At 37.3% G+C, this 22,690-nt stretch overlaps 1 protein-coding gene across 3 annotated transcripts in view; it reads right to left on the bottom strand.

The window, feature by feature from the left end:
- The window catches only part of MORC1 (MORC family CW-type zinc finger 1), a 181,382-nt gene that overhangs the window by 113,036 nt on the left and 45,656 nt on the right, over nt 1-22,690 (bottom strand). For all 3 annotated transcript variants that reach the window (XR_012024102.1, XR_012024103.1, XM_072811549.1), the window contains exons 10-14: nt 13,741-13,820; nt 12,780-12,850; nt 10,549-10,613; nt 9,086-9,229; nt 6,525-6,679 (exon numbers count right to left, since the gene is read on the bottom strand). Coding sequence is in view for 1 of the 3 variants with exons in the window: in XM_072811549.1 (XP_072667650.1) it covers nt 6,525-6,679; nt 9,086-9,229; nt 10,549-10,613; nt 12,780-12,850; nt 13,741-13,820 (515 nt within the window). In the remaining 2 variants the exon portion in view is untranslated. The remainder of the gene's footprint in view (nt 1-6,524; nt 6,680-9,085; nt 9,230-10,548; nt 10,614-12,779; nt 12,851-13,740; nt 13,821-22,690) is intronic.

Below are 22,690 nucleotides of genomic sequence, written 5' to 3'. Positions count from 1 at the left end.
GGGGAATGCAATGATTTCCTATATGTACTCTGACTCTGGCCGACGCAACTTACTTTTTTTCTTAATACAATTTACATTTAATTCTGACAGCAATGTTTTAAATTCAGTCATTAAGCTGCAACCTACTCTCCTTTACTGAGGCACACACAAGTGGACTAATAGAGTTTTGAGGTCTTGCTTCTGGTATGGCAGGGGAAATGAGACTGTAAGAATAAGAGTGTATTTAATTCCAGACAAAAGGCTACTAGGCTTTTTAGTATTTTATTTGCAATATAGGCGAGATCCTCCAAGATATTTTAGCATGAAAATTCATTGTAGATGTAAAAAATGTCATTATCATGATAATAATACAAGTGCAGTCAGAAAGGAAAAGAAGCATAAGTACTGTCGATGGTGATAATTTCAATTACCAGGTGAAAGCAGTGTAAATGGATAAAATCTAAGAATGTAATTTTTTTTAAACAGAAATCAATTCAATGAACTTCTGAACCATCCCACTATTTGCTGAGAATTGGCATGAAGTAATGATTTTAAACAGAGTATATATTCATGCCATATAAGTCAGGCAAATGTCTGTATCATTTTTATTGCTTTAATTTCATTTCTAATAAAGCTTTTATTCAATACAAGTTCTTTTTATCAGTATAGAGCTCTATGTTGTTTCTGTCAAAAAGTTCACATAGGTTACCAAATGGAAGATGAAAAAAGTTTTTCTTGATAAGAAGTATTAGAGTGAATAAATGATAAAAATATGATAGAATTAGGATAGAAGATTTTGGAACCCCTAAGGGATCTGAGTATTAATCATTAACTGCTAACATCATTAAAAGAGAGAAACTCAGACAACTTGATGGCTGAACACAAGACTACCTATGAAGCATCTTGACAAAAAACAAATGAATAAACACTATGTCTGAATCTGGTCAAGCTGCTAGAGTCTTCTAATTTTCAGAAAAAGCAACAGAACGAAAGAACCTGTTAAACCACACCCAGTAATGCTTCGAGCAAAATTTAGAGCATGTGACAACTATGAAACGACCAGCCCAGTTTTCCCTACAAATAAATCATAAGGAAAAACAGGAGAGAAAGAGAAATAGGAGGATGGGTGAAAAGGACCATGAATTATATATTAGGACAAGAGATAATTAGAAATGTAACAATGGACTGGCTATTTTTATGGTATTAAAAAAATACTGATAATTTTCTAGGGTTATGTTTGTTTTAAATGGAGTTCTTTCTTCTAAAAATACATGATAAATACATTTGATATAATTATATAATGTCTGGAATTTTCTTCATAATTTAACTGTTGAGTAGGGGAATATAGATGAAACCAATTTGCCCAGGAGTTGATAACTATTGAAGCTGGATGATGGATTTATGGGTATCATTATAATATTCTTTTTAATTCTGTCTAATTTCACAATTTCCCATATATATTCATTTGCTAGAGCTGCCATAACAACAACAAAAACCACACTGGGTGGCGTAAACAATGGGAACTTATTTTCTCACATCATCTTTTCTCTGCGCAAACCCATCCCTGGACTCTCTTCTGTCCAAATTTCCTCTTCTTATAAGGACATTGGTTGGACTGGATTAGGGCTCAATCTAACTGCCTAGTGTTAACTTAATCACCTTTTCAAAGGCCCTGTCTCCAAACGGTCACATTCTGAGGTCCTAGGGGTCCAACATACGAATTCTGATGAAACAATTCAGTCTGTAATACCGGAATGAAAAATTTCAAAATAAAACATAACATATAAGGGGCACTGGGGTGGCTCTGTCCATTAAGCATGTGACTTTCACATAGACCATGATCTTTGGGTCCTGGGATGCAGCTCCAAATCAGGCTCCTTGCTCAGCGGGGAGCCTGCTTCTCCCTCACCCTCAGCCCCTTCCTCTGCTCATGCTCTCTCTCTCTCATATAAATAAACAAAATTTTTAAATATATATATAACATATAACATTGAAAATATATTTTTAAATGAAATAGAATACATAAAATCTGTAACTTCAAAAACTAAAAAGAGATGAATTACTTCTTGACCTACATCTCCAAATAAACTTCTCATAGTCTCACCTTTTACTACTTATATATATAGACCTCCTCAGTCAACATGTGTCTGCAGCAGAAATGTTGCATTTTTCTCGTAGTGCCTTTCTGAGATCTTACAGACTTATGCATATCATAAAAGAGACCATATTTGCTGTGAGAAGCTAACTATATCTAGCTATTAGAGTGTTAGAGATTGAATGTTTGCATCCCCACTAAATTCATATATTGCAATTTAATCCCCAGTGTGATGGTATTTGGCGGTGGGTTCTTTGAGAGGTAATTAGTTCATGTGAGTGGAGCCCTCACGATGGGATTAGTGCCCTTATGAGAGACCAGAGAGCTAGCTCACTCTTTTTCCACCAGGTGAGGGTATAAGAAATCAGCAGTCTGCAAACTGGAAGACAGCTCTCACCAGAATTCAACCATACTGGGACCATGATCTTGGACTTCCAGCCTCCAGAACTGTGGGAAATATATTTATGCTGTTCATTAACCACCAGTTTGTAGTATTTTGTTATAGCAGCCCAACCTAAGACATAAAGCATTATCTATTTTTTAAACCATTCAGCTAACAAATATTATCTCTCATTTTCAAAATTATACACAAACTGAGAAATTGATGTGAGATGATAGCCTAAGTAGGAAGATTGGTAAATGATTAATTTCTTTATCCGGTATCCCATTTCTACCTCCGTGAAGGGACAAGAGCTTGATTTAAATTTTATGCAACAGGATTTAAATGAAATCATAGAGAAAACTCTGGAAAAATAGCATATTAGTTAGAAGTCAACAAGAGATTCCTGAAAGGATGGGCCTAGTAGCATTTAATAGGACTAAATGTATGATTCTATCCTAGGGTCCAAAAATACTGGAAAAAAATGTAAGATGTATAGCTTAACAAGAATATGCATTAAAATTTTTATTAAAGATTTTAATTGGCAATAAAGAGACTGGAAGTCAATAATGTGCTTACTGAAAGTTAATATATTAGGCTGCATCAATAGAATTACAACAACCTAAGAGAAAGAGATGATGATCCTATTTTATTCAAGGCTGAGTTTCATCTGAAATTTTTGTTTCTACATGGCCAGCACCCTTTATAAAGTATAATGTTAAAATAGTGACTTTATTTAACACCTTGTCAAATGAAAACTAGCAACAGGAGTTGGAAATATTACAATAAAATAAGACTGGAGAGAGACAGAAAGGGGCTGTCCTTTGGAAAGGCTTTTGGCCTATCCTTCATGGCCCTAGGAGGGAAAAATTTTATTGACCTGGCTAACTCCTCATCCTTCAGAAAACATCACTTCCTCAAGAAGGCCTCTCTGGCTCCCAAAGCACTGGCTTCTGCAGGACCCATTCTTCTCTGTTGGGTACCAATCCTATTTCTAATTGTCAAATTGTGTTAGCCTTGCTAGACTGCAGATTCCCAGAGACGGTGGACCATGTCTGATTTGTCACTCCTATAACATTCTGTTCCTGCCACAGGTGAATGAGGGAAACACCATGTGAGAAATAGATTTGACTTTGATATGAAAATGTATTTTTCTAATTACAGTTGTGGAGAGATTCAAGAGCTGCCTCAAGAAGTGCCAATTTTTTCTTTCACAGGAAACCCTCACTAAGGCTTAAAATGGTGGTCTGCTTGGCTGGGGCAGGAGTGGATGAGGTAGTGGGGATGAAAGCATCAGGGGGGTGACTGGCTTATATGATTTTTAGCTTCCTTGCCACCCTGAGGTCCTATTGTTTGAGTTCTGCTCAGAGAAGTTATGCTTATTATGCCACAAATTTCACGTGGTACATCAGCTATATTATCCATTTTAGAAAACTTCTGTAATAAATTTCTACATACTTCCTTCTGTTCAAACCCAAATTTCATTCGATGTTTCTATCTTTTCCTTCTCCTCCTCTCCCTACTCCAAAAGGCTGATGATCAATATCTCCATTTCACTGTAAGGATGCATAAAGCTTCAGGAAGCATAGTAGCAGACAGTGAGGTAAGGTCAGACTGGAGACAAGAAAAATACTTCTGAGGTTCTTAGTTAGCATCAACTGTGCCAAACATAAATGCAGATTTGATAAATGACACAAAGTCATTACCTCTCCATTTCCCTTTCTGCGGATTTGATTTTTCCCTTTCTGCCTCAATTTTCCATAGAAACGGATCAGATTTATAGCAAATACAAAAGATTGCATCTTTTATTTATAAGGCAAAAATCTACTCAAATACTTGTCATTAAAACTGTGTGCCTATAATACTAGCTATTAGCGTATTAGGCAAGCATGAGATAGCTTTGGTTATTCCTGTGGGAATTAATATACAAAGACCTTGAAAGTCCATCTCCTCAGCACCGTTCCTCAGACTGCCAATTCTGACCTTGATTACTCGATTCAGTTTGATAAGAAGTTCTGGGATGAAGTTGTCATTTATATGAACAAATACACATGCTTGCTATCCTTTCTCTACTCCCGGACTTCCTTCTCGAGGAATACCTTTTGTAAAAGTACCTCCAGCCCTAAATCAATTCATAGGTAATTACAGAATTAGGAAAACAACATGGTATTTACTACTAGTAATTAAAATACAAACCTGGGCTCCTGGGTGGTTCAGTCAGTTGGGCATCTGCCTTTGGCTCAGGTCCTGATCCCAGGCTCCTGGGATAGAGCCCCACATTGGGCTCCCTGCTCAGTGGGGAGTCTGCTTCTTCCTCTATCCCTCCCTACTGCTTGAGATCTCTCTCCCTCACTCTCTTGCAAATAAATAAAATCTTTTTAAAACCTTCACAAACCTAACTTATTTTGCATCTTAGTACATCCACTGAGAAGTTTCTGAAAAAACTAGATTGAGATGGGGAGTTACACAGAGGCAGGAAGGCAGGCAAGTGACACCCAAGAGTTGAGAGTACAGTTGTTAGGAGGGTACCCTCAAGCCAGGAAAAGGGGCTTCAAGAGAGCCCTCCCTGGAACAGGGCTCAATATGGCTGTCCTGAGGAAGTGTGGGCTCGATGGACATCAATCCCATCATGTTTAAGTTTCATGCCACTTTCTGAGGGCTTCACTCCTTATTCCAAGGATGAGCAAGAGGAAAAGGTTATAGAAAAAAATAGGAGAGTCAAGAAGTCATACAATTTTCAAATGCTTAATGTTTTTTCTTTTGTACTATGTCATGCTAGCATTTCAAGACTGGAGAGTAGATCCTTGATTTATATCTCGCTCTGGATAGCCCTCTGTTTCCTATAGCTTTAAGCATAACCTGCCAAATAAGGTACTCATTCCTACACTTAGTATAACTTCAGACATGTCTCTGAGAAAAAAAAAATACATGTGGGAAAAGTGTATCTATGCTAAGAAAATATTGCATGGACATACCCTTCAGAGCAGTGCTTCTCAAACTCCAGTGCGCCTCCAGATCACTGCTGATCTTGCTGACACACAGACTGGAGTCCAGCATGTCTGAGATGCTACATTTCTAACAAGCTCACAGGTGATGCCCACTCTGAGTACATTTTAGACCATGGCATGAAAACGCAGCTTGGGCAGGAAATCTGTGCCCACACCTTCATCCCCACTCTTATTTTTCTCCCAAGTACCCAAACTCTTTCCTCTTTCACTGCTACATGAAAATTTCAGGGCTGAGCTAAGTGAGTACAGAAGAAAAGAAAATATTCTAAAAATCACAACTTCAAGTAGAGCAGTAAGATTTTAAGTTGTCTCAAGGGTAGAGACATAATTTTTGATATGCATGAATTATACATACTTCATGCAAATCACTGAACAAACACAGTAGCCCGTCTATTTCTTTCCATAAATGAAGTCCTATGTCTGCATAACTTAAAGAAAGTTTATTTCATTAATGCACAGCACACCATCTCATTGTTCAGGTATCTCTGGAGAACGAAGTGCTCTGAATAAGCCGCATTTTCCAGGTAACTAGAGTTTATCTTAAGTTACCGAATATATTTATTACAGTGATTTTTTTTAATCAAAATCTCATGAACATATTCTAGACTTGTTAGCTGTACAAAACAAGGCTAAATACCCATCTACAGTTATCCAGGGTCAACAATGATTATGCTATGGCACGACATAACAATGCTATGGGAGCCACTAAGGTCTGTTGGAACTAAGTGCTCCTTCCTACACGGTACAGTCTTCGAGCGGCCTCGGAGGCTTACCTGAAGCAAACTTCTGCTTCCTTCCTCCATGATCAGTCCTCTTTCTGCTCACTGCTCTCCTCTTACAATTTTTAATCTGCTGCCTTATTTTTCACATAATATTCTGGGAAAGATTCTGAGACCAGCTCCCTTCTCATTTCCCTTACTTATTATTTTAATAAATAAAAAGAGCTCTCTTTAAGGGCTTTGGGCTACTGGTTGCCCAAATCAGCACAATCATTCTAGCTTAAAGAAATCACACAAGTTGATTCCCGATTAAGTATCTCTTACTATGACTACTGAATACTCACTCATCCCGGTGTCCTTACAGTACTGGACCAAGTACTGCCCCATCACTCTTAGCAGATGATTATACTCCCGTACATTGAGAAATTCCTGCTTATTATGGGATGGTTCCATGATCTCCAAGGGTATATTAACAATTCCAACCACACCTGCACCAAATCTGGGAGAATAAACAAATTCTGTGAAATTAAGCTAAGAAAAAAGGAAAAGTAAATATAAGGAAAAAGGAAAAATAAATACACACATAAATAAATTCTGTGAAATTAAGCTAAGGAAAAAGGAAAAGTAAATATAAAAGTAAATATAAATTTTAAAATCAGAATTTTTTTTTTTTACAAATAAATTGATTTACTTGGTCTGGACCATGTCATCAAAGTCTAGCAAGTTATATCTGTATTTTGTTACATAAATTTATGGTAAACCTAAGTATGTTTGGTCTCAAAATAAAAAAAAAATCTCTTAATGCATACTGTTACTAAATTAATATGACTCCTTTTCTAAACCTAAACCTTATATGGGAGTCAGGGTGGGTGGGAAGAGAAGGCCTGTTAGCACTAGTCACCACTAACAATGCTTGCTGAAATAGACTAACATGACTCTTCATGATCTGGCCAAAGAGTCATTTTCTCCATCCTCATTTCATCTGTCAGGTTGGATTTGTCCTCATCATTGCAGAGGTCCATGGGGTGCTTAGTGAGTTCTATTAAAGGAACATAGGAACATAAGGGCTGGAGTATCCCAAAAAGTAATAGGTATCTGCCTGTGAGTCTGATGGATAAATTCAATTTTTTTTCACATTTTTAGCAGCTTGCAATATATATATATAACTAAGATATTTCTCTTAATGACAGAAAATTCTGCTTAGTTTCCCTGTTTTGGGAAAGTGCATTTAGTTGTGTGGCCCTCCCAACACCCCTCAGCAAGGCACACAAACCAAGCCTTCCCAATGTGGGGCTGCTGCCTATCATGTTTTCCACTAGTTTCCCCTTCTCCCCTGCCCTCCCTTCACTATTCATTCTGTAAGTCTACATTTGGGCATCATTTCTTCTGGGAAGCCTGACTCAACTTCCCCCAGTTTGGTTTACTACCTCTCCCAAATGCTCTTTTTTGCACTTGATGCTTGCCTCTAGCATATATTTATTCATCCACCTATTTATCCATCCATCCATCCATCCATCCATGCTCAGCACCTGCCCCTATTCCAGGAACTAGGAATGCAGTACTGAACAAGAAAAACAAGGTCCCTGTTTATAAAGTTTTTCTTCTATTAAAGGGTAGCATACAGTAAGGGTGACCAGATCATTACAGTTGGTGATAGTAGGAGCAAAATAAAGCAGGTATTGTAACATGTGAAGAGTGATACGGTAGAGGGGTTGATGGCAGGGGCTAACTTTAATTTGACAGATGAGGAAGACTTCCTACGGAGGGGACTTTGGAGTTAGTGCCTAAGTAACACACCAGGACCAGCAATACAGAGATCTGAGGACAGAAGGTTCAAGGTAGAGGGATGGCAAGTGTCAAGGCACTCTGGCAGGAGTGAGCTTAAGAAAGCCTGTAGGCCTGTGTAGGGAGAATGCAGTGAAAGGGCAGCTAGGGAGGGGGCTGTCAGAGAGCCACGCAGAGGCCAGATCACTGGAAGCCCATGGCAACCAGTTGTATTAGACATGCAGTGGGGCTTCAAGCAAGGGAGTAGCCTAATTTTTTTTTTTTTTTGCCTAATTATTTTTTAAAGATCATTCTTGCTGTTTCCACATAATACAAAAAATATGTATTTATATGCTTGTCCCTTTCACTGGACTATAAGTTCTTTAGCAAAGGGTATCAGGGGTTCACCATCTTGTCTACACAGCTTAGTGCAGTGCCTGGTGTATGATACTGCAATATAAGCGCTTGCTGAATGAACAAATGAATGAACTGCTAATTCCTCGAGAGTGAGAAATAAGATGAAAAATGTTCCCCTGAGCCATTCTAATAGTTACAATTATTGTGTTTGACCCCAGAGCCATTTTACTGGTCACAATTACCCTGTTTGAGACTCTACATAATTCATGAAAGCAGCCCATGGAATTGTAGACCATCGGAAAAGCACCAGAGTATATTATTCTGGAATCCAAATAGGCTGGAGAGTGTTAATAATACACACTTATGCAGATAACTGGCAAGAACTGACACATGTAACAGTTGCACAAAATGTCAAAAGGGTTGCTTTATGGGACTATGGATTTTTCTATCCTAAAATTTCTTTATTATGCTTGTATTATTTTTAAATTGGTAAAATACTAAAAATCTAACCCTAGTAGATGGTGCAAGAAATTGTAAAATATCAAATTGCTCAGGAAATGTATTGAAAAAATTTCCCAAAGTATACTTTTTCGTTAGAACAGGCATGCAGCTCTGCTGATATTATAAATTAGGCAGATTAATGCCTGCGCACTGATGGGAAGGGTGAACGGAGGACATGACACCTGCTCCCATTATGATTAATCACTCATCTAACTCCACAGACAAAATCTTACTGCAACCTCACTCATCTTGCCTATGCCTCTGAAAACAAAAACATACTTACAAGGACTTCAGTTTCAACTGTGGGCCCACTTTCTCATGCATTTTGATCAGGCGGTTATTACTGTAAATGAACATCCCAGCTTGGCTTCGATTCTCTATGTTCACTCCAAAGAACAAGCAGAGTGTCCTTGCTTTTCTTAGTTCTCTGGCATTATATTTAGAAAAATTAAAAAAAAAGTTTTTATTAAATAAAAATACACAATTTACAAACTGCTAATTATTAAACTGAGAAGGTAAACATCAAAGGAACTATATGTAAAATACTCCGGTATTGTGCAAAATCTAGTGGGTACACTCAGTATCTCTGTATTGTCAAGTATTCTGCATGAACATGATGGCCATTCCAGTCAAACAAACACAAGCAATCCTTGATTAAAAAACAGGTTGGCCAACCTTAATTTCCAAGAACTAGAAAGTGCCAAATGATCTGTGAAATGCTCAGTGGTCTAATATGTACACTGCAGCATTTTTTTAAAATGGTGATTTGACTATTTTAAAATTTAGGTTATTTTTAACACCAGATGTGATTTCTAACTTTCAGCATGTCCTCAAGCCTCCAAATATCCTATATAGATTGGAATGTGCCAAAAGACATTCTTTAGCTTTCTCTTTTCCTCCAAAGTCAAAGGTAAATCAGAGTTAATATAGCAAGTTTACAAGGGCAACAGACATGAGCTCCTGTTTTTCTGACTCTGTCCTGCTATATCATGTTTTATGTGACTTCTCTATTAAAAGTGTAAAAACAGAAATTGAGACATAACAGAATATGATAGAAACAATTGTAGTAACAGGAGGCTGCCTGGAGCCATGAAAAATGCCTGGATGGACGAACTGGAAAGACATATCCAGCTTCAAATAGAATATAACCAGGTAACTATGGATGAGTCACTTCAACTTTCTGTCTCATCTGAAAAATGGGAATAATACATACTTAGCCATTTGGGATGCCATGAGGACCAGAAGAGAGAATGTTAAGTATAAACCTGGAACAGAGTTGGTGCCTCAACAATGTTATTTTCCTTTCCCTACCAAGAATGGTACCAAATATAATTCTTCCCCTCCACCCAACTAGTAGCTCTCCTCATTCCACTATACATGTGATACATTTTCTGTTTTAAATTTTAAGCAGTATTGGAAGAGAAAAGAAACCAGGACCAACCCTCCAGAGGCTTGTGTCTGCCAAAGGACACAGAGAAAGTAGTCAGCCGATCCTCTGGGCAGAGTGCACTTCCTCAATTGGACACTGAGCTAATTTTGCACTTGGTGCATGCAAATACATATTTTATAAATACTCTCATTGATTATGTGGTTTGGGGATTTTGACCACATTATGCTTAATATAAGAAGATGTCATAAGCTGAGAAAGAGGAGTTACCATGTTAACCAAATCTGCCTCCTCAGAAATCAGAATTTGTTTAATCGAAGTGCAGAGGACTCTGGTGGAAAGAAAATTTTATTTCTCACCTCCGTTTCTCTTTAAGAGTCTTATACTTTGCTTCTACGTCTTCCAGAGCTTTCTGTAATGCAACCTAGGGAAGCACATTTGGTTAGGAGAGAACATAATTCCATTAAATTAATGAAAGCTAGCTGATATTTATTATCCTATTATCCAAATGTTTCACAAGGGTAATAGTGATAGGTCACATTGCCTAATGCAATTGTACCACGGCAGCCACTCAATAAATACCTGAAAAATGATTCATTTCCAGCAGCTAAGAGGACACACCAAATCATAGCCCGTGGTTCTCTTTTTGCACATATGCCAAAGTTCTCTCTCTGCCTTTTAGCAAAAGAGCCATTGCTCCCTGTAATGTCACACTGGCTTTCATACAAATTACATAAAAGCTTAGCAAAGTCATACAATGTACTAGTATATCAAATGACTCTGACTTGTCTGTGAGAACAACAAAAACAACAAAATGCCAAATCCCATGATCAATCACTACAGCTTCTTCAGGAAAAACAAAAGTTGTAATTAAAAATTTTTGTCAGTCTCATAAGAAATATCTCTTTTATACCAAGTTCCAGATATGCTGAATACTCCCCAAGCTGTCCCTTTTATAGGATATGCCATCCTGAGGCTTTCTCCCTTTCAGAGTACCTCAATACCAATGCCTACCTATCTTTCTTATCTTCTCTTTTAATTTGATATACTGGCTCATTCACTGCCCTATGTCTAGTACACTCCCTCTAACCAGCCAGAAAATAAACAATGTATTATTATTATTTCACAAATGACAACAGATTTTTAATGTGTTCCAGCCACCTGACGTGAAAGACAGGGCAGGGCGTCTCATTTGGTGAGTATGCCACTACCGAACATTATTTTCATGGACTTTAAAGTAAAAGCAAATGGTAAATGATTGGTAAGTATTTCACTTCAAATTCAACCACTCAACTGCCTAGAGGAATGTAAGAGGTTGAAAGCCAAGGTCATTCTGCTTTGCTCTCTTTGCTGAACAACAAAGCAGGGTGGTCAAAGACTTCCCCACCCTTCCTGTCAATGCGCTCAGAACACAGAGCAAAGAGGCAGTGAGAGGTAAGGCTAAGGCAAGAAGAAAGAGAGGTCCTGACCCATTAGAAGGAGTCTGTTTCTCTTGTCTCTCAAATACATAAAGCCAAGGAAATTGATTTCTTAGAGACAAAATAAAAAAGCTTAATCCTTTCTTTAAAAATCAATAACAGTAAGATAGGTCTACGTTTACCTTAAAATAATAATTGAAAAGGAAGAAGTAAGAGAATTTTGGGAAAGCCATACATAACTTTGGGGCATTACCATGTGCTACTCTTTGATTTCATTCCCTATTCATGATCTTTAGATATGAGCGAGCTCTTTATCAGACACAGCCCTGGTCCTTGAAAGTTCAAGGTCAAATCACAGGAAGGATTCATAGACTGAGTTTGCAGAAAAAGGATGAAGGAAAGGTAAAATGAAGCATTTTTTTCTCCATATACTTTTTTATTCCTTTATGTGCAAGGAAAAAAAGGTTAGCTTCATAATTCACCGTGGTAGAAAGCTTTGTACCACATTTTCGGTAAAAGGTGGCAAACTTACAATACATGTCCCACAGCAGTATTCTTTTTCTTAGTTGCCCTGCATTATAATTAATAATAATAGTTCTTTATAACCTATCTTACTCATGGGCGTATTGCAAGGATTACAGAAAATGTTTATGAACTGAGTTGAGCAACTCGTAAGAAAAGAGCTTTGTAAGCTGGAAGTACTGTTATTAATATTCATAATTATAGCACATAATTCCTAGCACCAGAAAAAAGGATGGCTTATTAGTCTTCTCCTTGCTTTCCCCATTTATTCAGGTCTGTAGGGAGCAATAATTTGAAAAGATATTTTCAAGGAAACTTGATAGGCTAGTTTTCTCTGCTAGTTTTTCATTATTTTCTCCTTTTCTCATATTACTTTTCTTTTCATTTTAAAGAAACGAGCTGCAGTACTCTTCCCCGCTGTTCCAAATTCACCCCACGTTTCTTATCTTTGCTCTCAGACTCAGCCTCCTCTCACCGCTGACTTTGCTCTCCTTTCTCTGCACGACTCCGTTCTGTTTACCTGGGCTAAAATCAACTTAAGCTTCTGAGCTTGTCTGTGTTTATAAGTTTAGGAAGTAAATGATAAGAGACAACCGTTTGCAGGAAAAAGCAAATGACATTTCGCCATTTAAGAAGACTATGTGTCATACCTTGGCAGAAGACAAAGAAGTCCTGTCAGGCTGGTTTACTGTGATTTGTGCTTCTTTCAATACGAGATTAGCTGGAAGCAGAAGCAAGGTAATTACAACACCAGGAAATTCTTTCAAGCAATTTTAAGTGAGCAGCATATACATACACACACTCTAGCTGTAACCAGTGAGAATGGTTTACAGACAATAATCTCAGAGAATGGTTCACAGACAATAATCTCTATTCCTTCCATAGCTCTCCCACATGCCAGGTGTAGGTAGCCACACTGGGCTTCCTCTGAGGCATTACAGTTGACAGGGCATAACTTTATACATACAAACTGAAGAGCTATGACTGAATGTCTGACTGAAAACTCTCTAAAATCCATGAAATATAAAGTTACTCCTTGCTCTTGGACCACTGAGAAAGAATGGCTTTGTCTTCATGTGGGGGGAGTAAACATGTGGAACATTCCTTCTTAAAGCACATGTTGGGGTACTGGGTGGTTCAGCTGGTTAACTGTCTGCCTTTGGCTCAGGTCATGATCTCAGGGTCCTGGGATTGAGTCTCGCATTAGGTTCCTTGCTTAGCGGGGAGTCTGCTTCTCCCTCTCACTTTCCTCTGTGCTCTCTAATAAATAAATAAATCCTTTCAAAAAAAATAAAGTGCATGCAGTGCTACTCTCTAAAATGATCTAAATTAGCATTATGCCAATCAGAATTTCTAATATATATCAGTCTAGTTAAAGTGTGTACTTGGAATAATAGGAAGTAAATAAGATATAATAATAATAATGATGAATAACACCATGATAAAACAAAGCTAGAAATAGAAAAGTGTGTTATAAAGTTCCTTAGAGGCAGGAATTTGATTAATTGTGGTCATTCCTACAATGCTAGAACAGTATATATATCTCAGAATAAGCACACAATTAATGTTGGCTGAATGAACAATAATGATTAGCCATAGGTAATTACATACCAATCTTTACTGCCTCTTCTGCCTTTTTAACTTCATTTTTAAATACTTCTTTAAAAGAAGATGTGACATATAGATACTTTCTGAAAACAACAACAACAAAAAAAAACATAATCAAGTCAGATTATCATTTTAAAATACTTAATATCCAGAGAATATTCTTTAGGAAGAATATATACTCCAAATACACATAATTATTAATAAAGATTCATAGAATAAGTTGTATCCAACTGATAAATCAGCAAATTTTATACCTAGGAAAAATTCCTTGTCTTTTAATAGTTGACAATTTTGCTTTTGTAAGGGAACTTCAGGAGAGAAATAACAAAATTTCTGCCCATATAAATGCTTAGGCAGAGGGAGAGTCTAAATCTATATGCTCTTGGCATGCCTGGGTGGCTCAGTTGTTTAAGCATCCTACTCTTGATTTCAGCTCAGGTCATGATCTCAGGGTCCTAGGATTAAGCCCCAGCATCAGGCTCTGTGCTCAGCGAGGAGTCAGCTTGAGGGTCTCTCTTTCCCTCTCCCATCGTCCCTCCCTCTGTTGTGCTCTCTAAAATAAATAAACAAATTTTAAAAATAAAAAATAATTTTAAAATAAATAAATAAATATATATGCCTTTGAGTCCAAGCTAGGATAAGCAAATTATGGCTCATAGGCCAAAATGAGCCAGCAGCTTGTTTTTGGTATAGCCTGAGACCTACGAATGAGTTTTCAGGATTATTATTCTTTTTAAGGATTATTATATATTATATATATATATAAAGGAAAAAATAAGCATATGCAAAAAGAGATGGATGTGACCAGATATTTACTATCAGCCCTTTATCATGAAAAGGTTTGCCAGTCCCTGGAATCTATACTTATAAGCAATGGCTTGATCTAGAATTGTATTTATATGGTCTGATTTTTAAATAATGCATACAGTAATACAAATTTATCACTGTACAACAGGTCACATATAACTTAAATACCTATTAGCTCAAGTCTGTTTATAGTTTTAAGACTCTTGCATTATCTCAACAGACATGAAAAAAAAAAATGGTGGACTGCCTGGATCCCAATCCTGTCTGAATTAAAGGCCTTCGTGTCCTTTAGGAGTAGTGTAAGACTAGGCACATTATTTCATTTCTTATTTTTTTAAGATTTTATTTATTTATTCATGACAGACACAGAGAGAGAGAGAGAGAGATTGAGAGAGAGGCAGAGACACAGGTAGAGGGAGAAGCAGGTTCCATGCAGGGAGCCCGATGTGGGACTGGATCCCCGGTCTCCAGGATCACACCTTGGGCCAAAGGCGGTGCTAAACCGCTGAGCCACAGAGGCTGCCCCATTATTTCATTTCTTGTGACTCTACTTCCTTATCTGCAAATGGGGAGAGTAACAGTGGTATCTATCTCACATGGTTGTTACGAGAATTAAAGTTGTCAATACACCTATTATCTAATACTATCTATTAATATCACATTAAGTACTTGCTCCCTCAATGTGTGCTTTAGAGGGGAAATATGTTAAGAATGAAGAAATGAGTAGCTAGGGGTGCCTGTGTGGCTCAGTCGGTTAAGCGTCTGCCTTTGGCTCAAGTCATGATCTCAGGGTCCTGGGATCAAGCCCCACATCAGGCTCCCTACTTAGTGGGGAGCCTGCTTCTCCCTGCCCCTCTTCCCACTCGTGCTCTCTTTCTCTCAAATAAATGAAATCTTAAAAAAAAAAAAAAAGGAAAAGAAATAAGTAGCAAGATAAATTCCTTTTCTCTTAAGACGCTGAAAAATTTGTTGAAGTTTTTCCAGTTACTTACATGAATAGGCTTAATGTTCAAAAAAATAGCTAAATGTCATCCTATATTCATCTACTTCGACGGTTTAATGAATAGATCAAGTTATAATAACTTTCTCTCCTTATGACTAACTTTAATGTTCATTTTCCAGTGGGATTATATAGTTAACCACAAGTAAGGAACACCCATAAAATCTAAGGTAAGTAATCCTCAATTTTTTCCCTTGATTCTCTTTTACAATGAACATTAGTTACTTAAGTCATAACCAAGGTATATTCCAAATCAGTCTCTATAACATTTAGAAAACAGCGGAACCTAACCTTTAAAGTAAAAAAAAATATTGGTCTCTATCTACTGGAATTACCATTGTTCTTTAAATCACATACTAATCACCTAATCTGGTTTGAATCATTCATTTTAAAATATGTTTTAAAGCAGAACTGAGGAGAAACTTTGAACAATGAAGTGATCCTTTAAAAATGCTATGAATTAAACTATTCAAGCATTTAATATACTCTGTGTTTACAATCCCAAAAAGTAAAAGTGGCACAAGAGGTGCCAACTGCACATTAATGTTTAATTTTAAACAACAAAGACCAAAACCACATATACTCTCTTCATAGTCTGTGTCACTGAGACAACCAGGCTCCAGGTGACCTGGAACATCTCAGATGATCTGCATAGTTTCACAATTTAAATTTTACAGTTGTTGGGATGCCTGGGTGGCTCAGTGGTTGAGCATCTGCCTTTGGCTCAGGGTGTGATCCCGGGGTCCTGGGATTGAGTCCTACATCAGGCTCCCCCCTCAAGGAGCCTGCTTCTCTCTCTATGTCTCTGCCTCTCTATGTGTCTCTCATGAATAAATAAGTAAAATCTATTTTAAAAATTTACAATTGTTTAAAACAATTATAAAAAGTTAAAAAAGAAATATATGTACTTGTGGAAAACCAGTATAATGAATCTACCCATTCTCATATGGAAAGAATTTTCAGTCAATCCTCATCCATAATTAGGAATCTACTTCAGTGGACACTTCTCATTTTTCCTACTGGTGGACTCTTGCAGAATAAAAATGCCCTTAAAAGTCAGAGCAGGGGATCCCTGAGTGGCTCAGCGGTTCAGCGCCTGCCTTTGGCCCAGGGCGTGATCCTGGAGACCCGGGATCGAGTCCTGCATCGGGCTCCCTGCGTGAAGCCTGCTTCTCCCTCTGCCTGTGTCTCTGCCTCTCTCTCTCTTTCTGTGTCTCTCATGAATAAATAAATAAAATATTTAAAAAGAAAAAAAGGTCAGAGCAACATGCTCTGGGTGCTCATGGGTGGCTGGGTCAGTTAAGCATCTGCCTTTGGCTCAGGTCATGATCCCAGGGGTACTGGGATCAAGCCCCATATGTTGGGCTCTCTGCTCAGTGGGGAGACTGCTTATCCCACTCCCTCTGCCTCTCCCCCCTGCTTATCTGCACTCTCTCTCTCAAATAAATAAATAAAATCTTAAAAAACAAAGCCAGAGCAATGCATGCCCTGGAAGACAAGGAAGAGAATCCATCCAGCTGTCTATTCCTCCTTCCTTGCAGCTAAGGGCAGGGGAATGATGTTCCCCCCTAGAACTGCACCTCCAGTTCCTCAATGGCTAGAATTCTTTCCAAATCCATTGCCCAAACTTCACTTTGACTTGACACCTCTGCTCCCACACTGTTTCCGCCTTCTCTTGAAAATGCCACATTCTGACACATTTTAGGCCTTCACTCTCCCTCAAACATTTCACCTTCTACTTCCCTGTTTCTTTCCATCAGTGAAGCTACATTCAAATACCTGATGTTCACTTTCTACATAAAGCAATCTACTGAATACTGTCTTTCCAAGGAGCTGAAGAAAACATAAGGTCAATGAAAACACTGAGGGAAATGAAAACTAAAACAATATATATGTTTTACTCCTTAGAATGGCAAAAATGAAAAAATAAAACATTATTAATAGTAAATGTAGATTTGGAAGCAGAAAAGGGCCTTTGGTGTAAGAATAAATTGGGTCTACTTCTTAGAAGGTAAATTAATGGTGTGACTATATTCTAGCTCAAAAATTTACTTCTGTAGTCTGTTCCATAGAAAGAATGGCAAATTAGCATAAAGGCACATCTGTCCAGTGATGCCCAAGTATGTCCAGTTCAGCACTGTAACAATAAAAACTCTAAAAATCTTAAATATATACAATAAAGTTAAATAAACCATAGAGTACTACATAATATATTTTAAAAAGAGAGAGGTCTCCAAGAAAATTTGTAAGTGAAAAGACCAAGCTGCATATGAATTTTGTTTTAAAAAAGAATTCTAAGTATAAAAGTTGTGTGCGTGCATCCATGCATGTGTGTAAATGTGTGTAAGACAATCTGGAAGAGTATTTATAAAATTTCTAGCAGAGGTTCCCATTTGGGAGATTATGAATTGTTAGAGGACAGAGTGAATGACTAGTGGTAAGGGAGAATTTTAGTTATCTGATTTTTTTCCAAGATCTAACTCTGTACTATTTGAATTTTTATTAATTTTGTACTTTTAAAAGCAAAATAAAACTATTCCCCCTCAAGAGAAATAAAAATATGAAAAAACAGTAATTTTAAGGTTTTATGTTGCAGAAGTATAGAGTATAGCATAATAGAGCATTCTGAGTGACTATTTCAATCATAACAATCTGTAAAAATTAAAAATTTATTGGCATTTAGTATTCACAAGTACAAAATTTGTGAAAAACATTTTGGCTAATACAAAATATAGTAGTTAAAATTTTTGAGTTGGTAAAACAGACACAAGTAAAGAAAACTACGATTCTGAACCTTTATTATGAAGAAAAAATTAGCCCACAGTTATGAACTATAACTATGTTGCAGTATTCAAGATCATAATTATTGTTTTTTAAATTATGTGAGTATACTTGGTCTAGTGACACCATAAAATAGTTATAGTACTTAATTATACATCAAAACATGTAATGAGGCATGATCAAAAATTTTCTGCCCAGTATAATGTTGATAGCTCGACCAGGAAGTTACAGGGACCACTCAAATGTATTACATCCAGAACAAGGAGAAAGGATTCCATTCACCACCACTCCTCACCTCTACCCTGCATCTTCCCTATCATTCCTAAGGTTGTGTTCAGGCAAAAAACTTAGAAGGCACTCATGACTCCTCATTTCCTCTCCACTCCACATCCAATCCATCAGCAAGTCTTGCTGGCTGTGTCTCTACAGCATCCTATAATCCAAACACTAGTCATGACTCTATCACTACCACTACCACTCAGACCACAATAATTTCTTACATGGAATACAGTAATGGTATCCTACGTCATCTTCCTTCCTCTTTTCTTATCCTATACAATTGACTCTCCACTCAGCAGCCAGAATAATCTTTTAAAAACATAAGTAATGCTGCGTTTCTCAAAGCTCTACGTTCTCAATACAACCACTTCTTGCCATGCTGCTCATCTACCTCATCTCTTCCCCATCACTGTGGCTCTAGCTATACTTGCCTTTTTACCCTGCCTTTACAGCTGCTCTCCTCTATTCCTGGAGAAAGCTTCCATAAAATTCTTGCATGACTCCCTGTGGTATCCACCCCCCCCCCCCAAGACATCCTCTAACAGCTACTACCCCTAGTATTCATGCCTTTGTGTAGTGCCCTCCCACACTGAATCCAGGCTGGCCTATGTGACCAAAAGAACATGGCAGAAGCAGTGGTATGCGACTTTTGAAGCTAGGTTCCAAAAGATGGCAGTTTCTCCTTTGTTCCCTTGAATTGCTCACTCTGGGAGAAGCCTGTTCCTGTGCCAGGAAAACACTCAAGAAGCCCTGTGCAGCAGTCCCTGCAAAGAGGAACTAACCAGCCTTCCTAGTCAAAATGTCTCAGCAGCTTCAAGAGTAATCCTAAGATAAAAGCACCCGATAGAACCACTGTCCAATAACTGACCTATAGAAACTGAGAAATAACTAATGGTTACTTTTATAAATAAGCCACTAAATTTGGGAGTGATTTGTTATGCAAGGGTAGATAACACATTCACTCTCTCAGTTTATTTAGCTCTCTGCTCAAAGGTTACTTGCTTAGAACTAACCTCTTTCCTTGATTTCCTATCTCGGACAGTTACTCAAATCCTCTCCCTAGGTTTTTATTTCCTGTCCTGCTTTGTGTCTTTTCATAGCACTTAGTATTACCTACTATTTTATTTACTGTTTGCTTATTGTTTTTTTCTCCACTAGAATGTAAGCCTTATGAAGTCAGGAAATTTTCTGCTGTTGCTTGTGCTGAGTCCCAAATGCCTATGACACTGCCTCACGCAGAGCAGTCATTCCATTCACTTGTCATTATTCATTTGTACAGTAACAACTGATGTTTATTTGCGAATCTGTTGAGAACTGTGCTGAGTATTTTCATGTTTAAAACAAAACCTATTTTTATTTCCATCCTCACAACAACCCTAAGGGGCAGAGGAATTCCCAATGCATAGTAGAGAGGAAGTGCCAAAGGTCCACAATAGTAAATAGTAAATAACAATAGTAAATAGTAAATAAATAGTAAATAACAAAACTCAGATCCAGGTTGGGCTTATCCATATTTTATTTGCATCTGCTATCGTATACCAACAGATTATTATATAATTAAGATCATACAAATTCATGAAGGGACACATAAGATGCACAGTTTATAAAATAAATACTTTTAAAGTATTATTAGTCTACTTAGGTGGGTGGGATCTGAGGGAGTAGGAAGCACACCCCCAAAACTGAAAGACTGCCCAACAAGCATAGTACTACAGAGTAGTCAACAGGAAACCATAAACTTAGTGTCCCTGAATAACTTACGAAGAACCATGCTGCTCCTATGAAAAGCAAGATGACTCCAATTCCATGTCGTGTGGGCTCCTCTCAGTGTTATGGGTCTATGACAAACAGTTTTAATGAAGAACAAAGATCTTCAGACATTTTAGCTCTGTCTACCTTAAAGAGTTTTCAGAAGTGACCATTTTACATCTGTCTTTAGACCTAATATGCAGAGATATAATGCCTGCATAAATCTGAGAGCTAGCTCTCTACTAAAGCTAAAGAATGCAAAGCCAAAGAAAATCAGTGCTGATTCCTAAAATCAAGTAACTTGGCCATATATCAACTTGTCTGTGTTAATACAAATAAACAATATTTAAGACTTCAAGAAATACAGACTTACGACTTACAAAGCCTTTAAGGAATCACCTAGCTAAAATTCATCCAAAAGTAATAATTTCTTCTATAATCTAGACTCTTCCAGGAGCAAATGTGTCCTCACCTTGGGTGGGATTTCCTTCCACTGTTAAAGAGTATGAACTTCATTAATCTCATGCCACACTTATGGCTCTCTCTGAGTTGCTATATCTCATGCCATGTGTGTCAGAAGAAACTAAATTTGCTGTCCTAGACACACCAGATTCGTATTCTGGATATTAAATCTCCTAGCTGAACCAGAGACTGTTCAACCACAGGAAGCTACATGAGCAATGAAACCCCTCTGGTGTGTCTCATCTCCAAACTCTGTCCAATTGAGAAGTTTTGAATTTGATCGTGGAAAATCTACTCTTAGAGGAACAAGTGCTAGGTACATCCAGCAGAGACAGCTAAGTAGAGCCCAGCTGTAGCCAGAGCAACACTGGGCTGCTGTTTCATTTCTCCAGAATGCCCCCCATGGAACATTCCTTGTGGAAATACTCATGGAAAGGTGGCAGTGAGGCAGTTGTTTACTTGACTTGTGTTAACTTGACTTCTCTGAATATCCTTATACTAAACAATAATGGAAAATGGTAATCTGTGTCTGTCTCTTCCTTGCAAAAACATCCTGCTGAGCTTGCTTTGTCTTCAACTCCTATCCAGCCATTCAAGTTCTGCCCTCTGGAGTTCCAGCTATCACATGATAATGCTAACACATTTTCATTCAGGCCCTTCTCTCCTCCATAAAATGATGCTCAATTACAACAATGACTCCCTGCCAGATAGTTCACTTCCTATAAGCTAGTAAATTCACATAACCTCCCAAAGTATCCCCATCTGAATGTGGCCCTCCAGACATGGTATAAGCAGGACATGGTTTATCAGTACTCTCACCATCTTGTTCTGCTCACTGAGTTCCATAAACATTTTTAGCAAATTGGTCACACTGTCAGCTAATCCTAAGCTTATAGTCAATTAAGACATCTATACTTTTTATTTTTTCACAAATCACTTTTAAGTCTATGCTTATATGATAGATTTTTTAAAATCTAAACTCAGGTCTGTATATTATACTACATTTATCTTTTGGACTTAAACTCTTTCATTTCTTTTTTCTGTTACACTTAATGGAAGATATTCCTCCTAGTTCAGGGTCAAATATGAATTCAAACATGTTTGTTTTTTACCCAAGTTACTGATAAAAAATACTGAACAGAATATGATCAAGGAACGAAACCAGTGATATGACACGAAAATTCCTATCTCGTCTTCTTCTGAACTTGTTAGAGACCTTGGGATGAAAGTAGCTAAAGGAACTGTAATTTTACCCACAAGAATAAAACCCGGTATTCTTTCTTCTGTTTGCTACAGAAATACAGAACATGACTAACCACAATGTATAGTCATGTGTTCTTATAAATAATATTTCAGGATTCATTTCTAGATGTTTACTAGAGCCTAGGTGATCAAGTGGACAAAGTAATTAGTCACTTTTTAATACCTTTTACATATCCCTACTTTGATCTAATAGGCTCATTTCCAGCTCCTAATTTGTTCTGATGCAGTGATGACAGCTATAACGCCTTTCAGGAAGAAGAAAGGAAAGAAAGAAAGAAAAGAAAGAAAAGAAAGAAAAGAAAGAAAAGAAAGAAAAGAAAGAAAAGAAAGAAAAGAAAGAAAGAAAGAAAGAAAGAAAGAAAGAAAGAAAGAAAGAAAGAAAGAAAGAAAGAAAGAAAGAAAGAAAGAAAGAAAGAAAGAGAAAGGAAAGGAAAGGAAAGGAAAGGAAAGGAAAGGAAAGGAAAGGAAAGGAAAGGAAAGGAAAGGAAAGAAAAGAAAAGAAAAGAAAAGAAAAGAAAAGAAAAGAAAAGAGAAAAGAGAAGAGAAGAGAAAAGAGAAGAAAAGAAAAGAAAAGAAAAAAAAGAAAAGAAAAGAAAAGAAAAGAAAAGAAAA

Source organism: Canis lupus, chromosome 35 (assembly GCF_048164855.1).
Source record: "Canis lupus baileyi chromosome 35, mCanLup2.hap1, whole genome shotgun sequence".
Classification (NCBI taxonomy): Eukaryota; Metazoa; Chordata; class Mammalia; order Carnivora; family Canidae; genus Canis; species Canis lupus.
This window is presented reverse-complemented; position numbering and strand designations above follow the sequence as displayed.